Below are 26,704 nucleotides of genomic sequence, written 5' to 3'. Positions count from 1 at the left end.
TAATAATAATAATAAAAATAATAAAAAACGCTGGAGAAGTAAAACAATACTAATGGTAGTAGCGATGCTAGGAATAATAACAAATTGTGAAAAAACAGTGGGAATATATAAAGCCAATTATTTGTTTTTTTTTGTTTTGTTTATGCACATATTTTGAGTGGGGCATAAACATGTATGGACAGGTAGCAAAGGTACATGCAAATTTGTATGATTATGAAAAATATAATAATATAAAATTAAATGTTGTGAATGAAGATAATAAAGACGGAAATAATAAAATAAGTTGTGATACGTCAAAACAAAAAAGTTATAAAAATTTAGAAAAAATGGCAAATAATATATTCAATGAAATGAGTAGTGTGCGTGTAATCAGTTCTACAGATTCTGATAACGCCAAAGAAATTATGAAAAGTGGAAATAATAACAAAAATAGCAAACTAAAAAAAATATTTAACGGAATTATAATTAATAAAATGAAACATGCAAAAATTGTATTTGAGGAAGTAAAAGAGCATATTAAATATACCGCTAAAGAAGCTCAAAAAAATATGAATTATCCTTTTTGCAAATCACCATGCAATATTGAAAATTTGAAAAACACGATATATATAAATGACGAAGAAATTGTTATAAATAAAAATATTTATAAAAATATATTTACAAATAAAAGAAAAGAAAGTAATGAAAATGAAGAAGAGAATGAAGAAAAAGACGAAGGAATAGTAGGAAAAAAAAAAAATAATCAAAATTTATTTGCATGTGAAAAAAGTGATATCATTATCAAAGGGGAATATAATTTTGGATTTAACATTGATGTTATTTCAGAAAATGATGAAAATAAAATTATTGCATATGCATATGAAAAAGATACAAATAAAAAATTACCATGTATTTATAAATGGAGGCGAATATATTATGACAAAGAATATGGATTAATAGAGCAAATTTTGAATAACATAGAGGGTCAAAATATACAAGAAAAAGTAACTCCAGGTAATGGCAAAGGATGCTATAGTAGCGAATATGAACTAACTTCTGATGATATTGGATTCAAAATATTTGTAGAATGCACTTGTATTAATAATGAGCGTATTGATAATGATTCTATCAGTTCAGAAAATTATAGAGACGCAAATTTTGATGAATATGAAAAGGCGGAACATATCAATAATATCAACATGAATAACGATAAAAATTTTTTTTACAATGATGCGGCATCTTTTAAAAGCACATTCAAAGGTACAGCAAAAGAAAGTTACATATCAGAATATGAAAAATTATATAAAAAAAGTTATGGTAATATACAAAATAGTGAAAAAAACAATTTTGAAGATATGAACAACTACAGTAAAAATTCGTCAAATACATCTATAAATAATTATTATAAAAACATGAATAATAATAAAAAAAATAACAATGAAAGTGATGATCAGAATTCGTTAAAAAAAATTACAAAAAGAGAAGTATTCAAATCAGATGATGAATTCTCGTTGTTTAGTAATACACAAAATGAAAAAAATAAAATGTTTTCAACAAAAGTTACTAATCCATACAACCAAAATTTATCTCAAACTATTGATATCAAAATTAATAATAAATATTATGGTGTAGCTATTGCTGAAATTGGACCATTTAATTTGAATACCAAAACAAAAAATATGTTAGAAACTATTATATATAATGATACAATTAAATACCCTATATATATATTAAAGAAAGACGACAGAAGAAATAATAGTTTGCAAAATGAAAACAAATATTATGATCAAAAAACTTTCGAAAGTATTATATTTAATGAAAACAAAATTAATAACTCATTTAGTACATATAACGATTATAATTATGTTGACAATCAAAGTGTGTATTCCAATTTAGAAGGGGAAAATGAATATATATATATGCTGCATATATATAAAAACGAAATAAAAATTATTAATCAAAATAATAAAATGAAAAATATGTGGAATTATAAATTTCATCATATATATCCATATGTAGAATTTATTAATACAGAACGGAAAACAGAAAAACACAACAAAAATGATGAAAATAATAATCACTTTTTATTACATGTTAATGAAAATGAATCTTATAAATGCAAATGCTTATTTAAAAGACATCGAGATTTAATATCTATTTTATTAAAATATATGCACGCTAATATATATATTATTAATGAATATATATTTAATAATATAAATCATAATTTTGAAAAAACAAGAGTTAAAAATATTTTTAACAATGTAGATGTTAATTCAATTTTTGAAAATCTAAACAAAGAATTATTACTAAATAGAAAAATAAATCAAAAATATCTCAACAAAATTAATAATTTACAGGATGAAAAAAATGCACTTGAAGATGACCTTAAACATACGATAGAAGCATTTCAGCTCCAATTAGGTAATTCATATATTTACAATACACACATAAATATATTATTCTCAAATATTGTTCATTGTCTTTTTTTATTTATTAAAAAATTTCATATTAAAAAGCAATATGTATTAATGGAATTTTCTTAAAATTCTATATGAATTTCTATGTTTTTATAATTAAGGAATGGTTATGATATATACATTATTCTCATTTTTTTTTATATACTTGTACATAAACACACATAATATATTTCTACATATTTATCCATCCATAGATACCGCCAAAAAGTTTAAGGATCAAAACGAATTGATAAAAGAAAACGAAAAGCTTATGGAGGAGATCAAAATATTACAAAATAAATACAAAAGCGTGGATTTATTTTTTAAGGACAAGGTAAAATATGCAGAGAGCAGAATACAATAATAATAATAAATCGCGTAAAATAATTGTGAATAATTTTTTTTTTTTTATTTGAACATTTTTATCCCATTTTGCAGTATAATTTATTATTAAATGACATTGAAAAATATAAAAAATTAGTACAGGAAAATATGCCCAAGGTAATATTACAAATATTCGTTTTTCACTATGATATAGAACAAATTGAAAAAATGTTGCTATATTATTTTTATTCTATTTACACATAGATATATGTATATTTTTTAATATACAATTTACAGAATAACTCAAAAGAGGACCAAAAATTGCAAGAGAAAATACAGTCTATTGAAAAAGAAAAGGTTAAAAAATATCATAATAAATAAAACACACTAACATGTGTATATATGTATAACTTAGTTTGCTTAGATATTTACTCCAAATATATTATGGCATTACCCATATGACATGATTAAAACAACTTTTTTTACAGATTAATTTGTTAAATGAAAATAAAAAAATACATAATTTATATTTAGAAGAAAAGAGAAATAAAACCGATTTGGAGAATAAAGTAGAAAATTTAAATTTAAAATTGGATCTTTTAAACAAATCTTTACAAGTAATATATTTTTTTAATAAATTATAATATACTTAATTATAGATAATCCATAAAAAAAATGCTTATATATATTTATGTCCACATATCATACATGAAATTTATTATTTATTTTAGGAAGAAAAACGAAAAGGCCAAGAAACATATGAATCGCTAAAGGAATTAAAAGAGATTAAAAAAAATAACAATTGTTTACAAAAGGAAAATATCAAAATATCAAATGAGATAAATTTATTAACTTCGGAAAAAAACAGATTAACAAAATTGGTTGATTCTTTAACAAAAGGTACAAATAAAAACATTTCGAAAGAAGATAACAATATATGTGAACAAAATAGAAATATAGCTAAATGACAAATAAACAAAACAAATTATATATTGCAAATTTATATGTTAACTAAAAGCTCAACACTCTATACAAGTTCATTTTGTAACAGTAAAATATTTGTTAAACTAATTTCTACATACATATATGCCTTTTTTTATACAGATATTGAAAAATCAAAAAAGAATGAAACTTCAAAAAAAGACGATAATAAAACAGAGAGGTAATAATATGTTCATAGTCTCCCATGCACACATTTAATTAAAAAAATTGTCTTTAAATATTCACTAGAATATATTAACATATAATATTTTTTTTTAGCAAACAAAATGATAAGCTATTAAAAGAGCTTATGTCTTTAAGGGATGAAAACGAACTGCTCAAAAAAAGGATAAAAAAAATTGCAAATTTTAGCAATGCCGCTTCTTAGATTCAAGTTTGTATCATGTATATTCATGTTAACAACACCCCAATATAGTTTTTACATGCTATGTATATGCATTTTTTTAATTTTAAAAAAAAAAAAAAATGCATACGTGTTTAGTTTCATATTTTTTTAATTAATTTTGACTTATAAAACATATTTGTTTCATAGCATAATATGCTAATGAAAAAATATTTTTTTCTTTTTTTCGTTTTTTCTTTTTTTAACGTGATAAATAAAAAAAGAAACTACACAAGATATATTTGTTGCATTTTAATTATTGTCTTAATGCATTTTTTCAACTGAATAACAACTTTATATGCATATATATGCATGCTAATTTGTTTTTAGTGTTTTAATGTGGCGGTTTAGCAAAAAGTAAAAAAAAGGCGGGGAAAAAATGACAAGAAAATTTGTAAATAGCTATAAATAAAAATAGTGTTGTATTTTTTTAAAGAGTCATATTAAAGCAATCATTATTTTGTTATCACGTAGCATAAACAGGCAACGTACACTATATACATATATATAATTAATAAATGAGTATTTAAAATATATAGGAAAAAATAAAAATGCGTATATTCCGAGGTATTTTTATTTGTATAGTTTTTATTATTATTCGCTATTAAAATGGTTTAAATCGGCTGTATAATATAAAAATAATGAAACGTGTTCGAGGTTATGAGAAGTTAAACTACGAAATAAATAAATGTTCGTAAGGGAGCCAAACATATATATACATAATAAATTTAATAATAGCAATTAAATTATTTTTTATGAATTTAAATTTCATTCAAAAAATTTTTTTGCATAATATATATTTATGTATTGAATAATGGATGTAAATATGTATATGTGTAATGTCCCATTTTTTATTAATATTTTTGTTGGTATTTTTTATGCTTTATTATTTTATATTTATATATTTGTTATTATAATTTCTGCAATGATATACTAAGTTGTTTGGGTTATTCAAGATGAAACTGGGATAAAAACCAAATAAGTATTATACTCATACATATATAACTATATGTATTTACCCTGTCATACATTTAATAGTTACATAGTTTTATTAACATGTCTCTAAATTCTTTAAAATCAATTTCCCCATCATTATTTTGATCAACCTCTTTCAAAACAGTTTTCCAACAATCAGAACTAACATCTCCCAATCCAAACAATTGAGCTAATTCATTTGCAGATATTTTTCCTGAACCATCTTTATCAAATAATTTAAATGCCTTTTCTAATCTTTCAGTTGATAATAATAATTTTCTATCAATAGCAACTGTTAAAAATTCTGAATATTCTATATATCCATTTTGATCTAAATCTATAGAACTTAATATTTGATCGACTTCAACTTCAATAGCTGCATTATCTAAATCAGTTGTATCATCTCCTTTTAATTTTAACAATTCTTTATATCCTATTATTAATTCATTTCTGTCTAATTGACCATCCCCATTTTTGTCCATTTTTTTAAAAATTTTAGTAAGTTCTTTTGTTTCATCTATTGTTGTTAATTTTGATCCCATATATAATAGTGCGGCTTGTGCTAACTTTTGTGTACTTTGAAATTGTTTTATATTTGTAATACTTAATTCAAGAGATGGAATATCAATGTTTACATTATCTTTGCTTGTCATTAATCTTATCCATTCATGTTCTAATGCATCTCTTGCTGATATTCTCACAGCACTTGTGTACATCAACATTTTTTTTATCAAGTCTTTCGCTTTGTCACTTATTTTTTTAAATTGAGGTAAATCAAAAGTATATTTTCCAGTTTCAACTTTTTTCAAAATGTCATATTCATTAGATCCATTAAAAGGTGGACATCCTATAAAAAAGAAAAAAATATATAAACAGGATCACACACAATGCATACAACGAATTGACATTTAAATTTTTAGAATTATTTAAAAAAACATTTTTATACATTCTTTTTCATATTAATTAAGCAAAAAAAAATCGATGCTATAATTTATAACAAAATTATTTTGAAAATTTTATACCTGATAAGAGAATATATAATATGACACCACATGACCATATATCACATTTTTCATCATAAGTTCCGTGTAAAACATCCGGAGCAATATAATAGGCAGTGCCTATTTTATCTTTCATTTTTTTACTATATTCAAAATGGGTTGATAATCCAAAATCAATAATTTTTATAATCATATCTTCTTTATTTTTTGTTTCGAGAAGAATATTTTCAGGTTTTAAATCTCTATGAACTACATTATTTTTATGCATATATGTAATACCACTTAATACTTGTTTAATTATTCTAGCTGCATCTACTTCATAAAATCGTTTCCTACTAATAATTTCATCAAATAATTCACCTCCAGAATATACATCAGACACTAAATAATAATAATTATTATCTTCAAAAAATTCATATAATTTCATTATATTTATATGATCTAACATTTTTAATAATTCTACTTCTCTTAAAAGACTTTGTTTATCTGTTTTTCTTTTAACATGTTTTTTGCTAATTACTTTAATTGCATATTCATGACCTGTATGTTTATCTTTACTTAATATAACTTCACCAAATGAACCCTTTCCTAAAATCTTGATTCCTTTATATTGCTCATTAAATACTACATTACTATTTTGTATGAACATACCAGGTCTTAATTTACTATTATTAAAACTATTTTTAACTATTTCTTTTGATATACTAGTACTTCTTTCTTTCAAACCATTTTTTCCTTGGGACCCCTTTAAATTTCTTTTGTTTCCCTTTTGGTTTTCATTTTGCATATCACTCTGTGTAGACATTTCTTGCCCCATTTTTATTATATATATAGGTATATATGTATTTATAATGTTTTTTTACATAAAAAATGCTTGAAGAAAGGTGATTTATGGAAAAATATGAGTTTTATATTTCCTTTTTGGAAGCATAAATGTGTGTGTGTACACAATTGGGGATATGCAATTTTGTATGCATGTATAAATATGCAATATATATATTATATGTAAACTATGCAAGTATATGCTGGAGTGTGAAATATTATGCATTTATACACACATTTATATTATTATCATTTGTGTGTATATATTACATAATTTTCTTAATATGAACATACATGTACTTTAACTTTCCTATATTTTATGCTTAAATAAAATTTCCCCCTTTTTTTAATACTTGTGTGTTTATTTATTTATTTATTATTATTTTTTTTTTGTGCATGCATAAAAAAAGTACAAAAAATGCACAGCAAAAATAATATAAACTTTACGCACAGGTAACGGAAAAAATATACTATTCAATAAATATAATGATAAATATATATAATATATAATCGAAAATGAAAATATTATATATACAATGATACATTTATTTGGACATTGGCATATATTTCTTAAAATGCTTGTTTGCTTAATGGGAAAATAATTTCAATTATTTAATATATTTTGTGTAGTGAATAAACGAAATAAAGTTTTCTGTATTTTTTTTGGGCATAATGTAAAGAGGGCTAGTCATTAAATTTTGTTAACAAAATAAAAACAGGAGACTTAGTATATCCATTTATGTATTCATCTATAAAGGACAGTATATGTCCAAAGGACGAGCAATTGGGAGAATGATGAAAAAAACATAAAATATATGAAAATGTGTAAAATATATATATATATTTTTTTTTATTATTGGGAAATTACCAAACTTAAAAATTTTTTTTAAAAGACAATCATAACATGTGCATAAGCTTTCTCCAATAAGACATAATTCATGCAAATTTTATTGTGCGTTTTATGTTTTGTTATAATATATTTTATGAGCATACTATATATATAATATTTTTTTTTTTTTGAAAATTACTAAGTTGCACATATTTGAGGATATTATATATTCGCTATTTTTATATATACCAATAATCATATAAAAAATTAATATATTATTTCAAATAATTTGAAATTAAAATGAAATTTCATGGACTGTTAAAATTATTCATATAATGAGGTATAGCACATATGTGTGCATTTTTTGATAAATATGACTAATATATGCCTCATATTTTGAAATTTTTTTTACAAATTTTCAGTTATTTTTATTTGCAAAATAAGTGAAACTATATTTTTGCATTAATTAATTTTAAAATAGCAATATTGTAGAAATGGTAAAAGACAAACACGGAAAAATATATGGAAAAAAAAAAAATATTAAAAATTTTTTAAAAGGTATAAACTTGAAAAATGTACTACAAATAGGTAAATTTTTATAGCTATATTTTCAAAACTTGAGTTCTATATTGGCATATTTCAAAGCTTCTAATGCCCAAATTGGTAATCGTTCTTTTAGTTCATTTATTTTATCGTTTTTTTTAGTGGAAAATCCATTTTTTAAATTATCACCATAATAGTCATAATTTTCTGTTATTTCATTTGTTTCATTCACAAATGTATTATTATTGCATATATTTATTAGGCCATTAATTGTCGTCTCATTATTCTTAGATTCATCTTCGTTCTGTTTATTCAAATTGATATTGCTGTTTACTGGACTATTATCACTATCACCCATATCACTATCTGGGATTTTATAATTTCCGTTTTTATATCCAATGACAAAATTGTTATACAAAGCAGTTGTAACAAAATAGTCAATTTTGTTCGAAAAAATAGATACTCTCATTAGATAGCAAAAATGAAGTGTAAAAAAAATATTATGAATTGTTAATAAAGTATTAACAACTGGATTTTTTTTAGTTATAAGCAAATGTAAAAACGATTTAGAATAATTACTACAAACATAACAAGAACAATTTTTAACAAGTGGGGTAAAATCATATTTATATTTAGCTTGTTTTAATTTTAATGTTCCATCATAACTTAATGCTGTATTAAATCGCGCTGTTCTTGATGGATATACACAATCATACATATCATATCCTAAAATTGAACAAAATAATATATCCATTAAATATCCTATACCCATTATATATCTACATTTATTTATTGGTAAATAATTATATTTTAAATTGTTTTCATTAGAACAATGATTTATTATTTCTATAAATTTTTTTTTTTTTTCGCCTCCACACAAACCCCCTATAGCATATCCATTTAATTTCTTTCGTAGAATAAAATCCATAGATTTATTTCTTAAATCAATAGATAACCCTCCTTGTATTATTCCAAATAAAGTTTGTTCTTCTTGTTTGCTATGACTTTTTATACATCTTTCTAACCATCTATTTGTTCTATATGTTGCTTCTTCAATTTTTTTTATATCGCTTTCTGTGGCAGATCGAACATCATCTAATGCCATTATTATATCACTTCCAATAATATTTTGTAGTTTAATTGATTTTTCAGGAGTAAGAAGTATATCTTTCCCTTCGTTTAAATCTATATCTCCATTTTTTTCTACATTTTCAGTTTCCTGATTTAAGTGTATATCAATTGCCTGGCCACAATTTATTTCACCCTTTAAAAGCAATTCCATATTTTTATTAATAATTGAGCTATCATATATATTATTAAACAATATCCCTTCTTCTAATATTTTAATTCGCTTGCTAAGGGAAACCATTTGAAACCCACCTGAATCTGTAAGCATCGAATTTGAAAATCTTATAAAATTGTTAATATCTTTATTTTTTTGAAATATAGTCATATCATAAATATTTGACACATGATAAGTGTTACTTAAAATAATGTAATTACATATCTGTTTTACTTCTTCTTCTATTAGGCCTTTAATACAACATTTTGTACCTACAGGCATAAATAGGGGTGATATAATTATCGTATTTTTTTTTATTTCCTTTACCTTTTCTTCAACTATTGAACTATTATCTATATACTTTTTTTTTATAACTATTACATTTAATCTCGCTCTTTTGTTTTTTTTTATATTTATTAATTTTAAGTTTTTATGATATTCCCTTTTTTGCTTAAAAGATAAATCATCTTGACCCCCTTTTTCTATTCTTTCAATATCACTTTCATCTGAGCTATTTAAATAGTTGGAAAAATATGAATTTTCTTCATTTCTAATTTCATTTATTTTATTATTTATATCCTTTATATTAATTTTTGAAAAATTTTCTTCAAAAAAATTAACAAAACTGTCATATTCTTTATAATCATTTTCAGTGAGGAAATCAAAAGGTAGTGGTTCTTTATAACTAATATTGGTATTGCTCTCCTCTATGTTTTTTTTTATTTTTTTGAGGCTTGTTTCATTTTCTGTAATTGTAAAATTATTCATTTTTTTTTTTTTTTTTTTTTGTGTAACTTTATTTTGTATATCGTTTTCGTTTATCTGTCCATTTTCCATTTTATTGGAATGAAAAAGTATCACATGCTGATCTCACGAATCTTTAAAAAAATATTTTAAATCCAATTAAAATAACCAATCATGGATATTTATATAGTACTATACATGTAATATATACTGTTTGTATTTATAATAAAAAACCGTAATATTATAAATTATATTTAATTAATTATATTATAGTAAGAAATATTCTTAACCATATGTTTTTTACCTATTATGCATGACTCCAAAAAATTACATTTTTTTAAAAGTAAAAAAATTAAAAGCAAAAGCAAATATATATATTATATGTTATGAAAAATTTCTTTCAATTATTAATATTATAAGGGATATATTTTGAAAATTTGTTCCTGATATTATCAGTGCCTATATATAGAAACCGCGTTTTTTTTTTTTTTTAAATTAATAGATCTACACTTGATAGAAAAATATATGGAGAGTGCGCCTTGAAAAATAAAAACAAATTGTATACCCAAATAAAAAATCAAAAGTTTTAATTTTCATTAAAGTTAATGTATATACAAATATATATATAATACTGGCTAATGATAAAAATTGCAGGCTGTTAAAAAATAAGCACCCTCATTTTTATTAGTTAAAGAAAGCGCAGCGAACATATGTTACAATTAAAACTGTGAACAAATTGTTAAAAAGTTGTTAAAAATAAAAAAGATGAAATGGATTTAAATGCATTAATTATTTGATAAAATATCATACAAAAGTACATGCATATTCTTACACTTTTTTTATAAAATAAATAATATAAATTAAAAAAAATAAAAACAAGAATTAGCACCATAAAACCAATAGGAGAGCAATGCTCAAATCTATATATAATCACATATGTAAAAATATATATATAGTTAATTATTTTAAAAATACTAAAAAATGTAAAAAGAAAACGCTAAAAACAGTAATATCTTCTCGCGTGTGTACAAAGAGGATTTATATAATTTATATCCGTTGGAAAGTCGTACATAAATAATTATGCACTATATCACTGCATTCCATAAAATGAATAAATATACATATATACAATATATTATATGTTTTTTTTTTTTTTTTTTGAAAGTCATTTAAAAATAAAAGTATCATTTCGAAAATACATAATCGGCCCAAGGAATATATTTTTGTTCGTCCTTTCCCTCGATTCATAATTTTTATATTTGATCCAAATATTCGTCTTGAAGTTCCATGAAATTTTCAAATTCTTCCTGCGACATATCTTGTTGCAATTTTTGCGCCTCTATAAAAAAAAATCATGAGAATATATAAGAAATGATGAAGATAATACATAATATAGGTCATGAATTATAATCTGGATCATTTTTATTTGATAAAATGGTTATTAAGGTATGAATAATTATGAAAAGTGTTAATTACCGATAAGGGTGAATTTCTTGTTAAACTTCTGGATAAAGAAGAGTGGTATTTCTGGTTCCTCGAGTTCATGCTTATCATTTGAGTTATTTTTGTTTTTTATATCATTAATAATTTTATTTTTTTCTCGTTTTTCATCATTTACTGTATTAGTAAGTTTTATATGATCATTATTTTGAGTTTCTTTCAAATCATTTTTACCTTTCATGTTCATGCAAATTTTGATTTTTTTATCTGTTCGTATAATACTGCTATTACAAACATCTGGCTGTATTTCGTCTTTTTTCTTTCGTTCATTTTCGACAATCCTATTATTTATAATGTCTGCAAAATGATAAAAATAAAAAAAAAATTGTTCAGTATTTTTTGGGTTTATTTGAATGATCATTCCATATGAAATTGGTAAAAATATTTTTTTTTTTTTTAGCATTTTCACATTACCTATCATAGTATTGCTTTGCGAAAGCAGAGATGAATTATTTGTTTGCGATATTTCCGATGAATTGTTTGTAACAGAACCATCTGAGGAAATATCTGTTACATATGAATTAGCAGAGTTTAATTTGTTTGTATTGAATTTTTCTGTATATAGAGGTATGAAATAATTCTTTAACTTTTCAATGTGCTCTTTTAATATGTTTAAATATTTTGTATATTTGTTGTACATTTTTTCAGTACTCACATCATCCTTTTCCTACAAAATTGAAAATCAGCGAAATTCTCATCTTTCCATATTTCCATCATTATATTTTAAATTAAAAAAAAAAATACAAAAGATACAATAATATTTGTGCTTTCTTCTTTGAAATATCTAAATAATATTACTAAAATAACTATAATATTTATACAAAATTTTATATAAAAGAAACAACATTAAATACATAGAATATATACATATATGCACCCAAATAAAATAGTTCTTTTAATAGTATAGTGTAGAGATGGCAAACTTGATACTTTTAGATAAAATAATATGTAATTGTCATGAAAATATTCATTTATTTTATGAATTTTCTTACAATTAACTCAATTTTATTATTGCAAAAACAAAGAAAATGGGCATCATATGGATCGAGTGGAAGTATTTGAGCATCAAGCTGAGAATATGTTGCATTGCAAAATTTACAAATATATACGTCACATTCATTTTTTTTTTTTTGAAGCTCTAATTCCATTTGTTTTATTCTATAATCAATTACATAAACAATATAATTGTTTAGACAATAATAAGTTTGATAATATGATCCTTTTTCATTATTTTTATATTTTTGTACTTGTATAATATATTTTTCTTTTAATAATTTTGATAAGATGCTTCTTATTTTTTGCTCATTCATGTTAATACTGCTTATTATATCTTTTTCTAAATATAAGCATTCATTATGAGCAAACATATCAAATATAACTATTTCTTCATCGTTCATAAAAAATCTACTAATATACACCATTAAATAAAGAAAATATTTTTTTTCTTTGTCGTAAAATATTTCCTTTGATTTTTCCATTTAATATAAAATGTTGAACAAATGGAAAAATAAATAATATGTGAAATATTTGGAAAACTGAAAAAGTAGCACGCTAAATATATTCGTGTCTACCTTTGCATATATAATCACATATATACATATATATTATACATAATTTGGTAGTAAACTTGTTTGTAAAATGATCTAGAATGTGTTGAATTTGTGTTCCTTTTTTTTTTAATAAATTATCATTTCGTTATCTAAATTTTGTTCTTGGTTTCATGATAAATCACAATAAATGGAAATACCCAGCCTTTTCATATTAGGCCCTTTCGGTAGTAATGCTATAAATATGATGTATATTCAATTGGATATATATATAACTCTTTTGTATTTTTTTTTCTATACTTTTCTTATATACATATATTAATAATTAATTATGATAAGGGTCCTTAAAAATATTTTGCTTAGTTATTTTTCACAAAGAAAATAAAGTAACGGCTTTTATACATTAAAAAAAAGAAATATTTAAATATGCAAAGGTTTCAAAAGTTCATAATTTAAAAAAAATGAAGCTATATTATTGTAAAGTATAATTAAATAACTATCCGTTTAATGAATTAAAAAATTGTATTAGCATTTTTAAGCTTATTCATATTTCAACTTATTAGGTTTGTTTGTTTGTCCCTTTTTTTCCAATTCCATATCAAAATTTTAGCGTTTAATAAAAGAAGGTTTTATTATATACAATGTATGCGAAGTCGGATATTAAAAAAAATTCATTTTACTAAATAATGTAGTCACAATAATATATAAAGAATTTTTTTTTTTTTTACATGAGATTATAATGTAAAAATTTTACATTAAAATCGAGCAAAATCGGATGTAAGGTTAACATCCTTTATATTTTGGGGTGTTATATTATATTGGCTTAGGTTTTTTTTTTTTATACTTTTTGTTCTTTGCCTTTTACTGTTGCCTTTTTTTGTTTTATTCCTTTTAAAACTTTAACATGTTTAGTGGAAAAAAATTAGCATATGTATATTCTATGCAAATATATATACTTTTCTATTCTTATAAAATTTATTTCTCATATTTTTTTAATTTAATAAAATTTTCTTAATTTATATATATATTTTTGAATTTTATAAAATCGCCAAAGTAGAGTGAAAGGGGGAAAATACAGTTTGTTTTTGCAATGTTTTAGTGAAAAATAAAATAATCAATTGTTTCGGTTTTATTTTTTGTCAAAAAAAAACACGTATTTCATTTCGTATAATTGACAATCACCCATAGCCAAAATTTGTATTTAACAAAAATTGTCATATATATCATTATTATTGTGAAGAATATCGCAATAAATTGGTTTATTTATATTTATTTGAATAAATATTAAAAAAAAAAATGCCAACTTTGAGTAAATTATACACATAAAATGGGAAATTTTAATTTCACAGTTTAAGTCCATATACGATTCATGTGACCTATACACACACGCATATAATATATGTAACACATATATACATGCATATAAAATAAAAATGGTATATATATGTGTGTATAAATGATTATCAAATTTACAACACCATGTATATTTACAAATGCGAGAAAATAGTAAACTCTGTAAAAACATTTTTAATTTAAAAAATCATAACATTTTTTTCACACCCCCTAAAAAGGATATTAATTTATCACTTAACTTATCTTTCTCTCTATATATACATATAAAAAAAAAAAAAAAAAAAAATGACGCTAGCTAATAATCATAAATATAATAACGAGAGAGAAATAATCCTTTTGGGGTTTTTAAATGTTGATAATGTATATGGAGAAAATTGGGTCAGTAAAAAAGAAGAAATAAAAAAAGACGTGGAATATAAAGTAGTAAAATTAAATCAGGCTTTTAAATATCCATCAATATTCCAAGAAAAATTTGAATTTCTTTCTTCTGATGATTATAATTATGTAAAAAATAATTATATATATAGTGCCATTCTTATATTTAACCCACATTTAAACGGTATAACTACAAATAATAATAACAATGATAAACAAAATAGTATATTTGGTAATAAAAAATGTAATAGTAATTTTCGAGTTACGGTAAATGAATGTTTAAACGATTCAAACAAATTAAATAGCGAAATAAAAAATCAGGAAAATATTAAAGAGAACAATGAAGTGAAAGAACAAGAAGGAAACTGTAATTCAGAAAAAAAAAAAGAGGGTATAGGAGTTTTAGTTGTAACATGCAAAAAAATGGACAAACCCCAAATGAAACATATTCTCATTAAAATGATAAAAAAAGAAATAAAAGTTGAGTCTACTGTTTTAAAATATAACGGAACTAGTAATATCGCAAACAGCGCACACAGCGCAAACAACACAAACAACACAAATATACAAACTAGTTTAAATAGTAATGAATATAATACAAACAAAAATAAACTAACTGAAAGCAAATATGCAGATAGAGTTTATATCTCTCCACCAATAAATATTGATAAACCTTTTGATGTTAGAAGAAATAATTTTTTCAATATGACTGCATATATATATGGTAATAAATATTGAATAATAATATAGTTGAGTTTGCTTATGCTTGTGGTACATGCATAAATAATGCCCTGATATTCAAATTTTTATTACTATTTCTGGGCATACCGTTGTTTTATTAATTGTATTTTATCTCCTTTCCATGTATATACTAAGTGTGTAATTCTGATTATTTTTACCATTTTTAATTTTTTTTAATTTTCTTCCAACTTTAGGGTCGTCAGCGATTTTAGAAAATACGAATCTCATTCAAAGGGAGTATGGAGATGACGAATGGGCAAACAAATTGAGAAAAACAAAAAAGGAGAGAAAAGAAATAAACAAAACTAATAATGACAGTAATATTGAAATATTTAAGGAAAATAGAATAATAAAAACTTTCACATCCTTATTTAAGAAGTAAAATTCTGATTTCATATACAAAGGTGTTTACACATATTCGTATGTATGTTTTCATAAATTGCTGCGTAAGAATCCGAGATAATTAATTGAACAAAAAAAAAGCAAAATAAAGTTCGAACAAATGGATGGATATTTTGGTGAAAGAGCATAAAGGGGGAAAAAATAAAATAAAATAAAAAAATAAAAATAAATCGTGATAATAAACGCTAAAGGCGAAGCATAATAAAATTCGTTTCTTTTAAATTTAATGAAAATAAAATGTGTGCATGTAGTATAGGTAGAGCATTCAATTATATTCGAAATATTTTCAACAAATATGCTCATAAAAATTAATACTGATTTTTAAGTAACATGGGTGAAAACTGTATATAGTTATCATTCCCTTTTCAAAACTTTTCGAACGTCAAAATATTTTGAAAGCTCCTGCAAAAAAAAGAATCAAACGTTTTCAAAAAGTTAAATAAGATGAACATATTAATGAAATGGATTTCGACAAATATGTGTCTCTATGCTCATTACACAATATACATGCACTACATACATATATATATGTCTATAATGTATGTAGTATTTAAAATTTTTTATATCGATCTTATGGCCTACCAAATCGTCATTAAGATAAACAATATTCTCGTATATGTCAGGTGGAATAAACGGATATAATACATAAATAAAAAACTTAAACATAAATGAATAATTAAAAAAATAAATAATTTTGATATTTTTTAGAAATTCTTGAATAACTTGAAATATATCCTTAAACAATGATAATATGTTTGTGATATTTGACAAAATGCTTTCCGAAAAAATAAACAAAAGTATAAATTGATTTCTCATAAAGGTATTAAAATAATATATTAAATAAAAATATAATAAATTATAATTATATATTAATGGAAAATTACAAAAATTTATAATTATTATATTTCGGCCAAATTCATCTATACCATATTCATATATAAAATTCATTTTTTTTAATTCTTCAAATTTTTCTTTTTTATTATAATTATAACTTAATCTTAAATAACATTCTAAATTTATATTTTCATCATTTCGATTTATTTGTGTTAATTTTAAAAAATTCTTGTGACTTTCATTTTGAGTTTTTATGTTCAAAAATTCGGTATCTGCTTCTTTGAATATTTCAGACGTAGATGAACAAGATGAATTAGAATAATCAGAAGACAATTCTTCATCACTATCCCAGATGTACTCTTCTTTTTTTATTTCATTTTTTCCAGATAGATTTATATCAACTTTATTATAATATTCGTTTTTTTTTTCTATTTTTTTTTTTCGCTTTTTTTTGCGCACCTTTCGCAAACTTTTAAATATTGTGATATTTCTATTTTGCACATCTATGGATCCAATCTTATTTCCAATGATGGCAATGTTTGTAGATAGAAATCGTTCTTGCTCTGTTCTTGGGAAAAATATAGATATATATTTTAACAAAAAAAAATAAATATTATTTGAATTTGTTACAAATATAATATTTTTGATTGTATTATAAAATTGTGGTATTAATAATAATGAACGTAAACTTTTTAATAAAGTAATTAAAAATATATTTATCGGAAAAAATAAACTAAAACATACTATTGGTATAGATATAGATTGTATTTTTTTTTCGAAACATGCATATAATATTTCATGGACACATAAATTCATAGTATTATGTGTTGCTAAAATAAATTTACTATTATATTTTGGTAACATAACATGTAATATATATTTATGTATATTATCATAACTATTTGTTAAATAAACTTCACCACTTTTTTTTGTTCGTATTTCATATTTTTCTTCTTCTTCTAATTTCATTAAATTTGAAGAATATAAATTTTCACATATGCTTTTGGAATATTTATAATTATTATTTGCATAAAGTATTATACCTTGACTTTCTACATTTGCTATATCACCATTATATATTTTTATTTTTTTATTCAATTCTTTATCAACCATATAAGTTTTATTTTTTATCGAATAGTTATATGCTTGGCCAATGTCTGTTTTTTGATATTCTTCTTGTTCATTATCGATTCTTTTATTTTTATCACAAAAATTGTTTCCATTATTATTGATATTATTCACATCTTCATTTTCTGAATCGTTTAAATATTGAAAAAGGTTATTATTATTTTGTGGATTAGAAAAAGTATCTCTATTTTCATCAAATATTCCCTTTTTATAGCCAAAATTATATAAAGAATCCGATACATTTTCTATATATTTATATACATCACCATTTTTTGTAAACATTTCAGATAATTCAAAATGTGATTCATTTGTTATTATAAAATTTTGTTTGTATTCTACATTATCATTAAGTATATATGTAATTTTGTTTCTGGAAAAATATTTTTGTTGATTTTTTTTTATATTGTTATCTTTTATATTCCATTCTTTTACAAATATATCATCATTGGGTTCTTTTATTTTTTCTTCATAATTTTGTTCGTTTCCATTCTTATCAATTATAAAATTATTTCCATTATGTTGTTTGGTTTTCTCTGAATTTGAGTATGCAATTTCGTTGTCTTTGTTTTTTTCCAAACATAATGCTTTGCCTAAATTAATACATAAATTTTTATCTCCTTTTTTATAACCATCAAAAATGAAAGAAAATAAAAAATTAAAATATGAACTATCAATAGAATATATCAATGGATGATATACTAAATTAATTTGAAAATTTTTTTTAACAAAATAATTGTAAGTATCAAATTTACAAAAAAAATCTTCTTCTTCTATATATAAGTTTTCATAGATTTTTTTATAAATATTAATATAATAAAAAAGACAAAAATTTAAATCATTCCAATTTATTATATTTTTATTTTTAACAATTTTTCTCTCTATATTATTATGTATATTTTCTAAACTATTACTATCATTTATAACTTTTATTGTGTTTTTTATTTTTTTATATATTTCACCAATTTTTTCTTCGCCTTTTTCTAGTTCAATATCGTTTATTATTTCTGATAGTTCTTCTTTAGCCCAATAAAAAATTTCATTTAATTTATCACTAACATGCATGTTTATTTTGTTAATCAATTATTTTATTAGTTTTTTAGCTTATCTATATACATGTAACTGTGTATATGCATATATATGTATAGGGGACTTACTTGTATATGATAATCCTCTAAAAATTAGTTTTTCTTCTTTTATTATTTTATAGAAAGATGAAAATACATGGTGAATATTATTAAAAAAGAAATAAAAAACAAATACACACATATATATTTTTACTGGCCTAAATTTTATAAGGATATCCCCTTTCCATTTTTCATACAAATATATATAATACTTATATTTTTTTTATTTCCTTTTTTCATATTTGTAAGGATTAAAAATTTTTCAATAAAATGAAAATAGAAATATTTATCATAATTTTAAATCAACTATAAATATAGAAATTAAAAAAAAATATTCATTATTTTTTTTACAAACATGCGCAAATATATCATATATGTATATACATTATTATACTTTTATTCATATATTTAAAAAATCATTTTTACGTCGATAAAAGGCACGAATTTATAAAAAAAAATTTAAGATAATAAAAAAAAATATGAGCACGAAAATCAATTTAAAAAAGAAAAAATATAAGGAGGAAATGGGAAAATGAACGATAAAAAAATATATTAAAAAAAACAAAAAAAATAAAGAATGAGTTAAAGAAAGTATTGTGATTTAAACTTCGGAGAATTATTTTAGCAGAGCGGTTTTAGAATAGTTCAATTTATTCGTCCTAAGATTTCATTGTTTGCATATAACGAGGATGCTTGTACATGTAGAAGCCTTGTGTCGATCTGCATTTTTTAAAAATAATAATAAGAAATATAAAGTTTTACTAAAAATATGAACTTATATAAACAAATATATAATGTAGGTGATGAAAGGTCTATGCTTTGTTTTGAATATATGAGGAAAATAAAGTATTACTGGCTCGTAGGTTAGTTCCACTTTATGAAGGCAAAAATCTGAATAGAAATATATACCCTACAAAATAATCGGAAAAAAAAAAAAAAATGATCAATGCATATTTTTATATGTGAAATGATAGATTGTGAGTTTAACTTTCTTTTTCGAAATCCCTTACAAATGCCACCAATAAAAGAAAAGAAAATAATTCAGTTCCAATACAATTAAAGTTCTAAAAATGGGAATGAAAAAAAAAAAATTTTCGATTTAATGAAATAATTATTCTTTGTCTTTTTATTAATTTTTTCATTTGTTCATATTTTTTTTGAATTACCACAAATAAAGTTGAAATAAATATTATTGTGTAACCCCATAAACGAAATTTTAGATATTTTTCTTCTTTGTGATAATATATATATTTTATTTTATTCAATTGTTTAACATGATAATATAAGTAATATCCTGACTGTAAACAAATTCAAAATTATATGAAAAAATATATTCAACTATATCCTTAAATTTTAAAAGGCATATACATATATAGGGGATTTATTCATATTATTTTAACTATTTATTACACATATTAATGAAGGAAAATAAATGTCTTGGTTCTGTAAAAATATAAAAATTAGTAAAATATGAAGTAAAAATATACACACATGTATATATATATATATATAATGCATATAATTTATCCGGATTTGCCCTGTTTTAACCTTATAAATAACAAAAATTAGGGTAGAAATTCCATTGACCCCAATAAGAAGCATACTCTGAATAAATTCAACAAAATTTTGTATATAAATAAAAATTATTTATGATTATACATTAACAAACACATATATACTTATAAAGCTATATCTTCATATTGCCCTATATTTTTTTTTCCTTTTTTGTCTCATACCGCGGAATTGTTATATTTAAAAATAACGCCATACAAAATGCAAAACCCAAGGACGATAAAGAAAATGATTAAAGTCGATACTGGTATCTATAAATAGTTATTTTACAAAATAATAATAATAATAATAAATATGGATGCTTATGCACACTTTTCTTATATTTACCGAAATTGGGTCTTCATTTTTTAGATTCATGTAAGCTAATAAATGGCCAATGTATAAAAACTATAAAATTTTTTAAAGTAAAAATAATGAAAAAATAAAGAATTAAAAAATAGACGCAAATATTTTTTTGTATTTTTTTTTATTATACAGTAATGAGTAAAAGGCTACATATGGAGAAAAATATCCTGTGTTAATTTAAAAAAAAATGTGGAATAAAAATGGGAAAATATATAAAATAGTTATATACTAAGTTCATTTTCCAAATATATACACATAATATAAAAAACTGTCTCTAATTTGTTTTTTTATTACTGTGGAGCAATTTCGTTTAGTATAGATGGGTCAAGTTCATCATCTAAAAAAAAAATGAAAATATTGTAAAAAAAAATATTCTATATGAAATATGTGATAAACGTTTTTTGAAACAGTTGTAAAAATACCTATTAAATCCTCATGAATAATTTTCTTAATATATTCATAGCAGCTATGCCTAAAAAAAGACAAAAAAATGTCCACGCTCATATATATATATATATATATATATATATATATTTTTTTTCGTTCAATTTAATCATACCAGCACATAAAAAAGAAATATAAAATGATAATATAACTAATAAGAAAAATCTAAAAAATAAGATAAATGCATAAACTTATGTAATATATATTAGCATAGTTAATTTCGTCTTAGTTATTGGCTAGCTATTATTCTTACTATTATTGCGGAGCGTGGAGAAATATTTAAAAAATTTCGAAAATTATAGAGAAAGTAAAAAATGAAATGAGACAATTTTGTGGTTATTAATGCACATTTATTGTGCAAAAACATATTCATCCCATCTTTTGGGTTTTTTTTTATAGATAACAATTCGTTTAACTATGAAAAAAAATAAATAAATAATAGTATTGTATTTTTGTGAATAAAAACAGACAGGTATATATGTCATCATACACATTTGCATTTATGCTATAGAATTAAAATAACATTTACAATAAATCATGTTTTTACCATTTTTAAATTTTATGATAATTCAAAATTCGGGCTTATCACCCTATTCGAATATTTTATTTTCCTTATTTCGGGAAATTATTATTTTTTTGTCAATTTCCCATTTTTATTAATTAAAAATGGACTATTTAACCACAGATTTAAGAGCTTGATCTATGGTAACAATTATTTTGTTAATATTAATTTTCGTTGGTATTTTCCTAACGTGAATAGCAAAAATTAAAGAATAAATTAATTATATAAACATATGAGAAAAATAAAGATATTCTGGACGTCTACAAGGAAATATAGAAAAATTGTTTATAAAATAATTAAAGCTTGTATATTATACTTTTTAAATAAAATAATTTTTTATTTTTACAATTTGTATGTATACTGAATATACATTTAAAACATCACCATATATGGAAATATTTTTTATTATATTTTTATATACCAATTTATTTACTATAAAATTAAAGATAATAATATTAAAAAAAAAATTAACATACATAATGTCAAGCAAAACATAGTTATTTTATGATACTAAATAATTCAAAAAAAAATTAGCATACATATTTTATATGCATATTTGTATATTCAGGTGTTATAGCATGTGTGGGAATTATTCACATGAAGTGATAATAGATATTTAATTTTTTAAAAAATGAAAAAAAAAAAAATTACAATTAATTTTATACTCTTTAAAATTGTTATCACAAATTGAAAGTAGGAATACACTTAGTATAAAAATTTTTCAATAAAAAAAAACAATTAAAAACATAAATATATTGCTCAAATAGAGACAAATTATATAATTTAAGTTTGTGTTATATATACATGCTGTATAAAAGCAAAGGAATCACACAAAAATAGTTTCACAAAACATTCGTAAAAATATAATTTAATAAATCTGTACAATACTAGGATGCGTATATATTAATATGCGTATTTAAGTGTGTGCATTTGAAAAAATAAGTAAATTTTTATACTATTTCATAACTTAATTGGTTTAAACTGGTGATCTGAAAAAGTCTATATACATTTAAACTTTCTCTGTAATTAAAATAATTTAAACTGTTCTGAACATCATACCTTTGGCTTAATTAAGATATCTGGATCATTTTGCATTTTATGCAATGTCAATTTATCTTTAACACTCATTAAATAATCGTTATATGAATATACAATTACCCCAGTCATACAAAACGCAACAGAAAGTGATGAATGCAAATTTAGGCATTGTTTTGAGTCATATTTACAAAAAAATATATGACTAAACATAAAAATGATAACAACTTTAAGACCTTTTAATATACCAATATATAATGATCCTTTTGTTTTCATTATATACCACAAAGTTGAAGATGTAATCAAATTAAATAAAAATAGGAAAATAAATGATATAATAATTATATTAATATTTCCATTATTTTTTATAATATTTTTTAATATTAAATTATCAAAATTGGGTATTGTCCATATAAATGTCCATATAAATATAGCAGATGAGCAAAATATGCCCATTAAACAAACAATATTTGGTCCATCCATTTTATGCATATATTTTTCATTTAAAACAAAAATAAAACCTGTTAATATATTACTTGATATAATTAATATTGAACCAATAATTTCTTCGCCATGTATTTCGACTTTTAAAGTATTTGATTTAATTGCTATTCCAAATGTAATTAGTAATATTCCAATTAACTGAAAAACTAACAATTTTTTTTTTAAAATAATTTTTCTCCACATTGCTGTAAAAATTAATGTAGAACTATCTATAATAACATATAAGGCTGAGCCTGAATATATTAGCCCAACTTTTTTTAAAACTTGATTTATTAAATCCATAATTGATATAAATAGTATTTTTTTCCATTCACAATCTTGTAATTTACATTTTGTGGGTAGGAAACCAACCACAACCATTGATAAGTAATGTGGTATTAAAAATATAAATGTGCTCGAATTTGCGCATCCATTATATTTTATAGTATCTATTAACATTGGTTGTACACAATAACTTATAATAAACAACAATAATGTTGCTTCCACCGCAAATTTATTCATTTTTGCTTTCTAAATATATTGAAATGTTATGCTGTTTTTCTTCTATATTTTAATTCATATACATTCACTTGTTTTTTTTGAATTTAAAATATTTTTGTAAATAAACAACCACTATTGTATGATACACATCGTTGGTTAAAAGTTGGATGTGCGCATTATTATTATTATTATTATTATTACTATTATTATTATTATTACTATTATTATTATTATTATTACTATTATTATTATTACTATTATTATTATTATTACTATTATTATTATTACTATTATTGTTATTATTACTATTATTGTTATTATTACTATTATTATTGTGTTCTTCTGTAAAGATTCTGACTATTTTTTTAGATGGCTGTGAAAAAAAACAGAAGAATAAAATAAACTAAGCACAAAACGCATTGCAAATATGGCTTTGTGAGAAGTAAATAAAAGAAATGAAAATGAGAGATTATAAAATAGTACTATCGAGAGCATTACCATTATAAGTAGACCATAATAACATGAATATGTTTCACATTATATTTTAACAGATAACAAAACAAAAAAAACAAAAAAAATAAAAAAAATTGTGTATTAAAGTAGGGGGTAGAAATGTGAAACATATTATTTACGGTACGAAAAACATATTTCATACTAATAAGCATTTCAAATACTTATAAAGATGATATTGAAAACAAATAAAAAAATATGGATGAATATATAATACCACATTGTTGTATTTTAGCTACTTTCTTCGGGACGCTTAACAATAGACCATTACAAAAGCACTCAAAATTTATATTTTTCCAAAAAAACATGGAATTGGAAAACTATAGAGCTTATATAATGATGTGATAACTTTGAAAAATATTAACATAAAAATATATATAAAGCAATATAGAAATGATGGTAATAAAACAATATTGATGTATATGAGAGTACTAAATATATATACATATATATTTTTTATAATTACATTAATAAAAAAATGTATACACATGTGTATATGTATGGGTTTATAAAATATCTCAATAAAATATATGCAACATTAGCTGTAAATTTAAATTATTTATGTATATAATTATATGGATTTTTTAAATAGCCATTACGTAAGAATTGTGTTAATTGTTTTTTTAAGCCATATTAAATACATAAATAATAAGAAACTTATTTTGTAATTAAACAATTTACATAATTTTTTTTTAGAAAGCTAAACCACTTTGATAGATAATTATATCTTGAAATATGAAAAATATTGCTGGGTTTATAAATAGTAGCAATATATTATTTTTATAAGGTTTTATGAAATTGTAAAATTAAAGGCTTTAATAAATATATATAATAAATTAATTAGTAAAATATATTTATTATTACAAGGCTTATGAACATTTTACTTTTTCTCTTTAATCGGCATATGAATAGTATAATAACCAAAAGAATAATAAAAAGAAAAAAATATATATATCAAAATAATATTGACTAATTTGAATTGATAGAAGAAGCTTTATTAATAATACTAATAATAAATTTTTAAAAATAACAAAATGTTTTTTTTTCATTATGAAAAATTTGGGCTTAATAAAATGCACATGGAATTATAAAGCAAAAGGGCCATTGGCTGGTATAAAAAATATAGCGAAATAAAATATATAGTAAATGAAAGATATAGCGAAATATAGATACATTTATTCATACATATTTGTATATAAGGTTATATTATACTTATTGAACAATTAATTTTTGTACTGTGTTCTTGAGGGTAAACTATAAAATTCCCTAATAAATATAAAAAGGCACAAATATTATTGAGATATTTTCATATAATATGCAGTATATTCACAAAATAGATGAGAGCGAACAAAATCTATAACACTACATTTAGGCATAGTTAATAATTTATTTTTATTATTCATTTTTCAATCTTTATATCTAACAAATTAAATCTTATACCTTTTCTATATATAATAATACTGGCTTTATCGATTTTCCATAAATATAATTTATAATATTATTTTTTTTTGCCTTCCATTTTTCCCTATATAATATATGCAGCAAAAATGATACGGGGTTAAAAAAAGTAAAATATTATATGAAATATACACGGAAATACAAGTAATAAATTGGCCTTATATAAAATAATTGCTTAACCCCATTGCTGGCATTATATATATACTATATTATATATAATATATACATATGCTATATACCGTCGTAGCGCTGTTTATTTTATTCATATTTCCTCTTTTATCTTTTACTAAATAATAATTCCTATCATTGTAACACCCCATTTATTGAACTAGTTTAAATAAAAAAAATATTTAAAAAAAAAAAAGGTAAAGTAGGAAAATAAATAACATTAAAACTACTGGCATGAAACAGAAGGGAAGAAAAAAAATTAAAACAATAAAATAAAACA

At 21.9% G+C, this 26,704-nt stretch overlaps 8 protein-coding genes across 8 annotated transcripts; 2 read left to right on the top strand and 6 right to left on the bottom strand.

Moving 5' to 3' along the window:
- Positions 1-170: 170 nt before the first annotated feature.
- Positions 171-4,131, top strand: PBANKA_0615300 (conserved Plasmodium protein, unknown function; the record flags this gene model as incomplete). The annotated part of the gene is made up of 8 exons (XM_034563792.1): positions 171-2,403; positions 2,654-2,772; positions 2,877-2,939; positions 3,060-3,119; positions 3,251-3,379; positions 3,494-3,662; positions 3,867-3,924; positions 4,023-4,131. 8 exons carry the CDS (start codon positions 171-173, stop codon positions 4,129-4,131), a joined length of 2,940 nt encoding a protein of 979 aa, XP_034420653.1.
- Positions 4,132-5,177: 1,046 nt separating this feature from the next.
- Positions 5,178-6,939, bottom strand: PBANKA_0615200 (calcium-dependent protein kinase 4; the record flags this gene model as incomplete). The annotated part of the gene is made up of 2 exons (XM_034563791.1): positions 5,178-5,968; positions 6,144-6,939. The coding sequence occupies 2 exons, from the start codon at positions 6,937-6,939 to the stop codon at positions 5,178-5,180; spliced, it is 1,587 nt and encodes a 528-aa protein (XP_034420652.1).
- Positions 6,940-8,383: 1,444 nt separating this feature from the next.
- On the bottom strand, positions 8,384-10,435 carry PBANKA_0615100 (queuine tRNA-ribosyltransferase, putative; the record flags this gene model as incomplete). Its single annotated transcript, XM_034563790.1, has 1 exon — positions 8,384-10,435. One exon carries the CDS (start codon positions 10,433-10,435, stop codon positions 8,384-8,386), a length of 2,052 nt encoding a protein of 683 aa, XP_034420651.1.
- Positions 10,436-11,595: 1,160 nt separating this feature from the next.
- PBANKA_0615000 (transcription initiation factor IIE subunit alpha, putative) lies at positions 11,596-13,320 on the bottom strand (the record flags this gene model as incomplete). Its single annotated transcript, XM_034563789.1, has 4 exons — positions 11,596-11,681; positions 11,819-12,139; positions 12,257-12,509; positions 12,835-13,320. 4 exons carry the CDS (start codon positions 13,318-13,320, stop codon positions 11,596-11,598), a joined length of 1,146 nt encoding a protein of 381 aa, XP_034420650.1.
- A 1,707-nt stretch (positions 13,321-15,027) lies between these two features.
- On the top strand, positions 15,028-16,240 carry PBANKA_0614900 (conserved Plasmodium protein, unknown function; the record flags this gene model as incomplete). The annotated part of the gene is made up of 2 exons (XM_034563788.1): positions 15,028-15,841; positions 16,053-16,240. 2 exons carry the CDS (start codon positions 15,028-15,030, stop codon positions 16,238-16,240), a joined length of 1,002 nt encoding a protein of 333 aa, XP_034420649.1.
- A 374-nt stretch (positions 16,241-16,614) lies between these two features.
- PBANKA_0614800 (conserved Plasmodium protein, unknown function) lies at positions 16,615-19,284 on the bottom strand (the record flags this gene model as incomplete). Its single annotated transcript, XM_034563787.1, has 2 exons — positions 16,615-16,662; positions 16,843-19,284. 2 exons carry the CDS (start codon positions 19,282-19,284, stop codon positions 16,615-16,617), a joined length of 2,490 nt encoding a protein of 829 aa, XP_034420648.1.
- A 707-nt stretch (positions 19,285-19,991) lies between these two features.
- On the bottom strand, positions 19,992-22,257 carry PBANKA_0614700 (conserved Plasmodium membrane protein, unknown function; the record flags this gene model as incomplete). The annotated part of the gene is made up of 14 exons (XM_034563785.1): positions 19,992-20,066; positions 20,200-20,256; positions 20,357-20,410; positions 20,513-20,644; positions 20,757-20,789; positions 20,895-20,951; positions 21,083-21,169; positions 21,246-21,305; positions 21,394-21,430; positions 21,558-21,600; positions 21,686-21,735; positions 21,823-21,872; positions 21,961-22,122; positions 22,255-22,257. The coding sequence occupies 14 exons, from the start codon at positions 22,255-22,257 to the stop codon at positions 19,992-19,994; spliced, it is 900 nt and encodes a 299-aa protein (XP_034420647.1).
- Positions 22,258-23,322: 1,065 nt separating this feature from the next.
- PBANKA_0614600 (drug/metabolite transporter DMT2) lies at positions 23,323-24,309 on the bottom strand (the record flags this gene model as incomplete). Its single annotated transcript, XM_034563784.1, has 1 exon — positions 23,323-24,309. One exon carries the CDS (start codon positions 24,307-24,309, stop codon positions 23,323-23,325), a length of 987 nt encoding a protein of 328 aa, XP_034420646.1.
- Between the last annotated feature and the right edge of the window lie 2,395 nt (positions 24,310-26,704).

Source organism: Plasmodium berghei, assembly GCF_900002375.2.
Source record: "Plasmodium berghei ANKA genome assembly, chromosome: 6".
Classification (NCBI taxonomy): Eukaryota; Apicomplexa; class Aconoidasida; order Haemosporida; family Plasmodiidae; genus Plasmodium; species Plasmodium berghei.
Note: the sequence above shows the minus strand (reverse complement) of the source record. Positions and strands in the feature narration are given on the sequence as shown.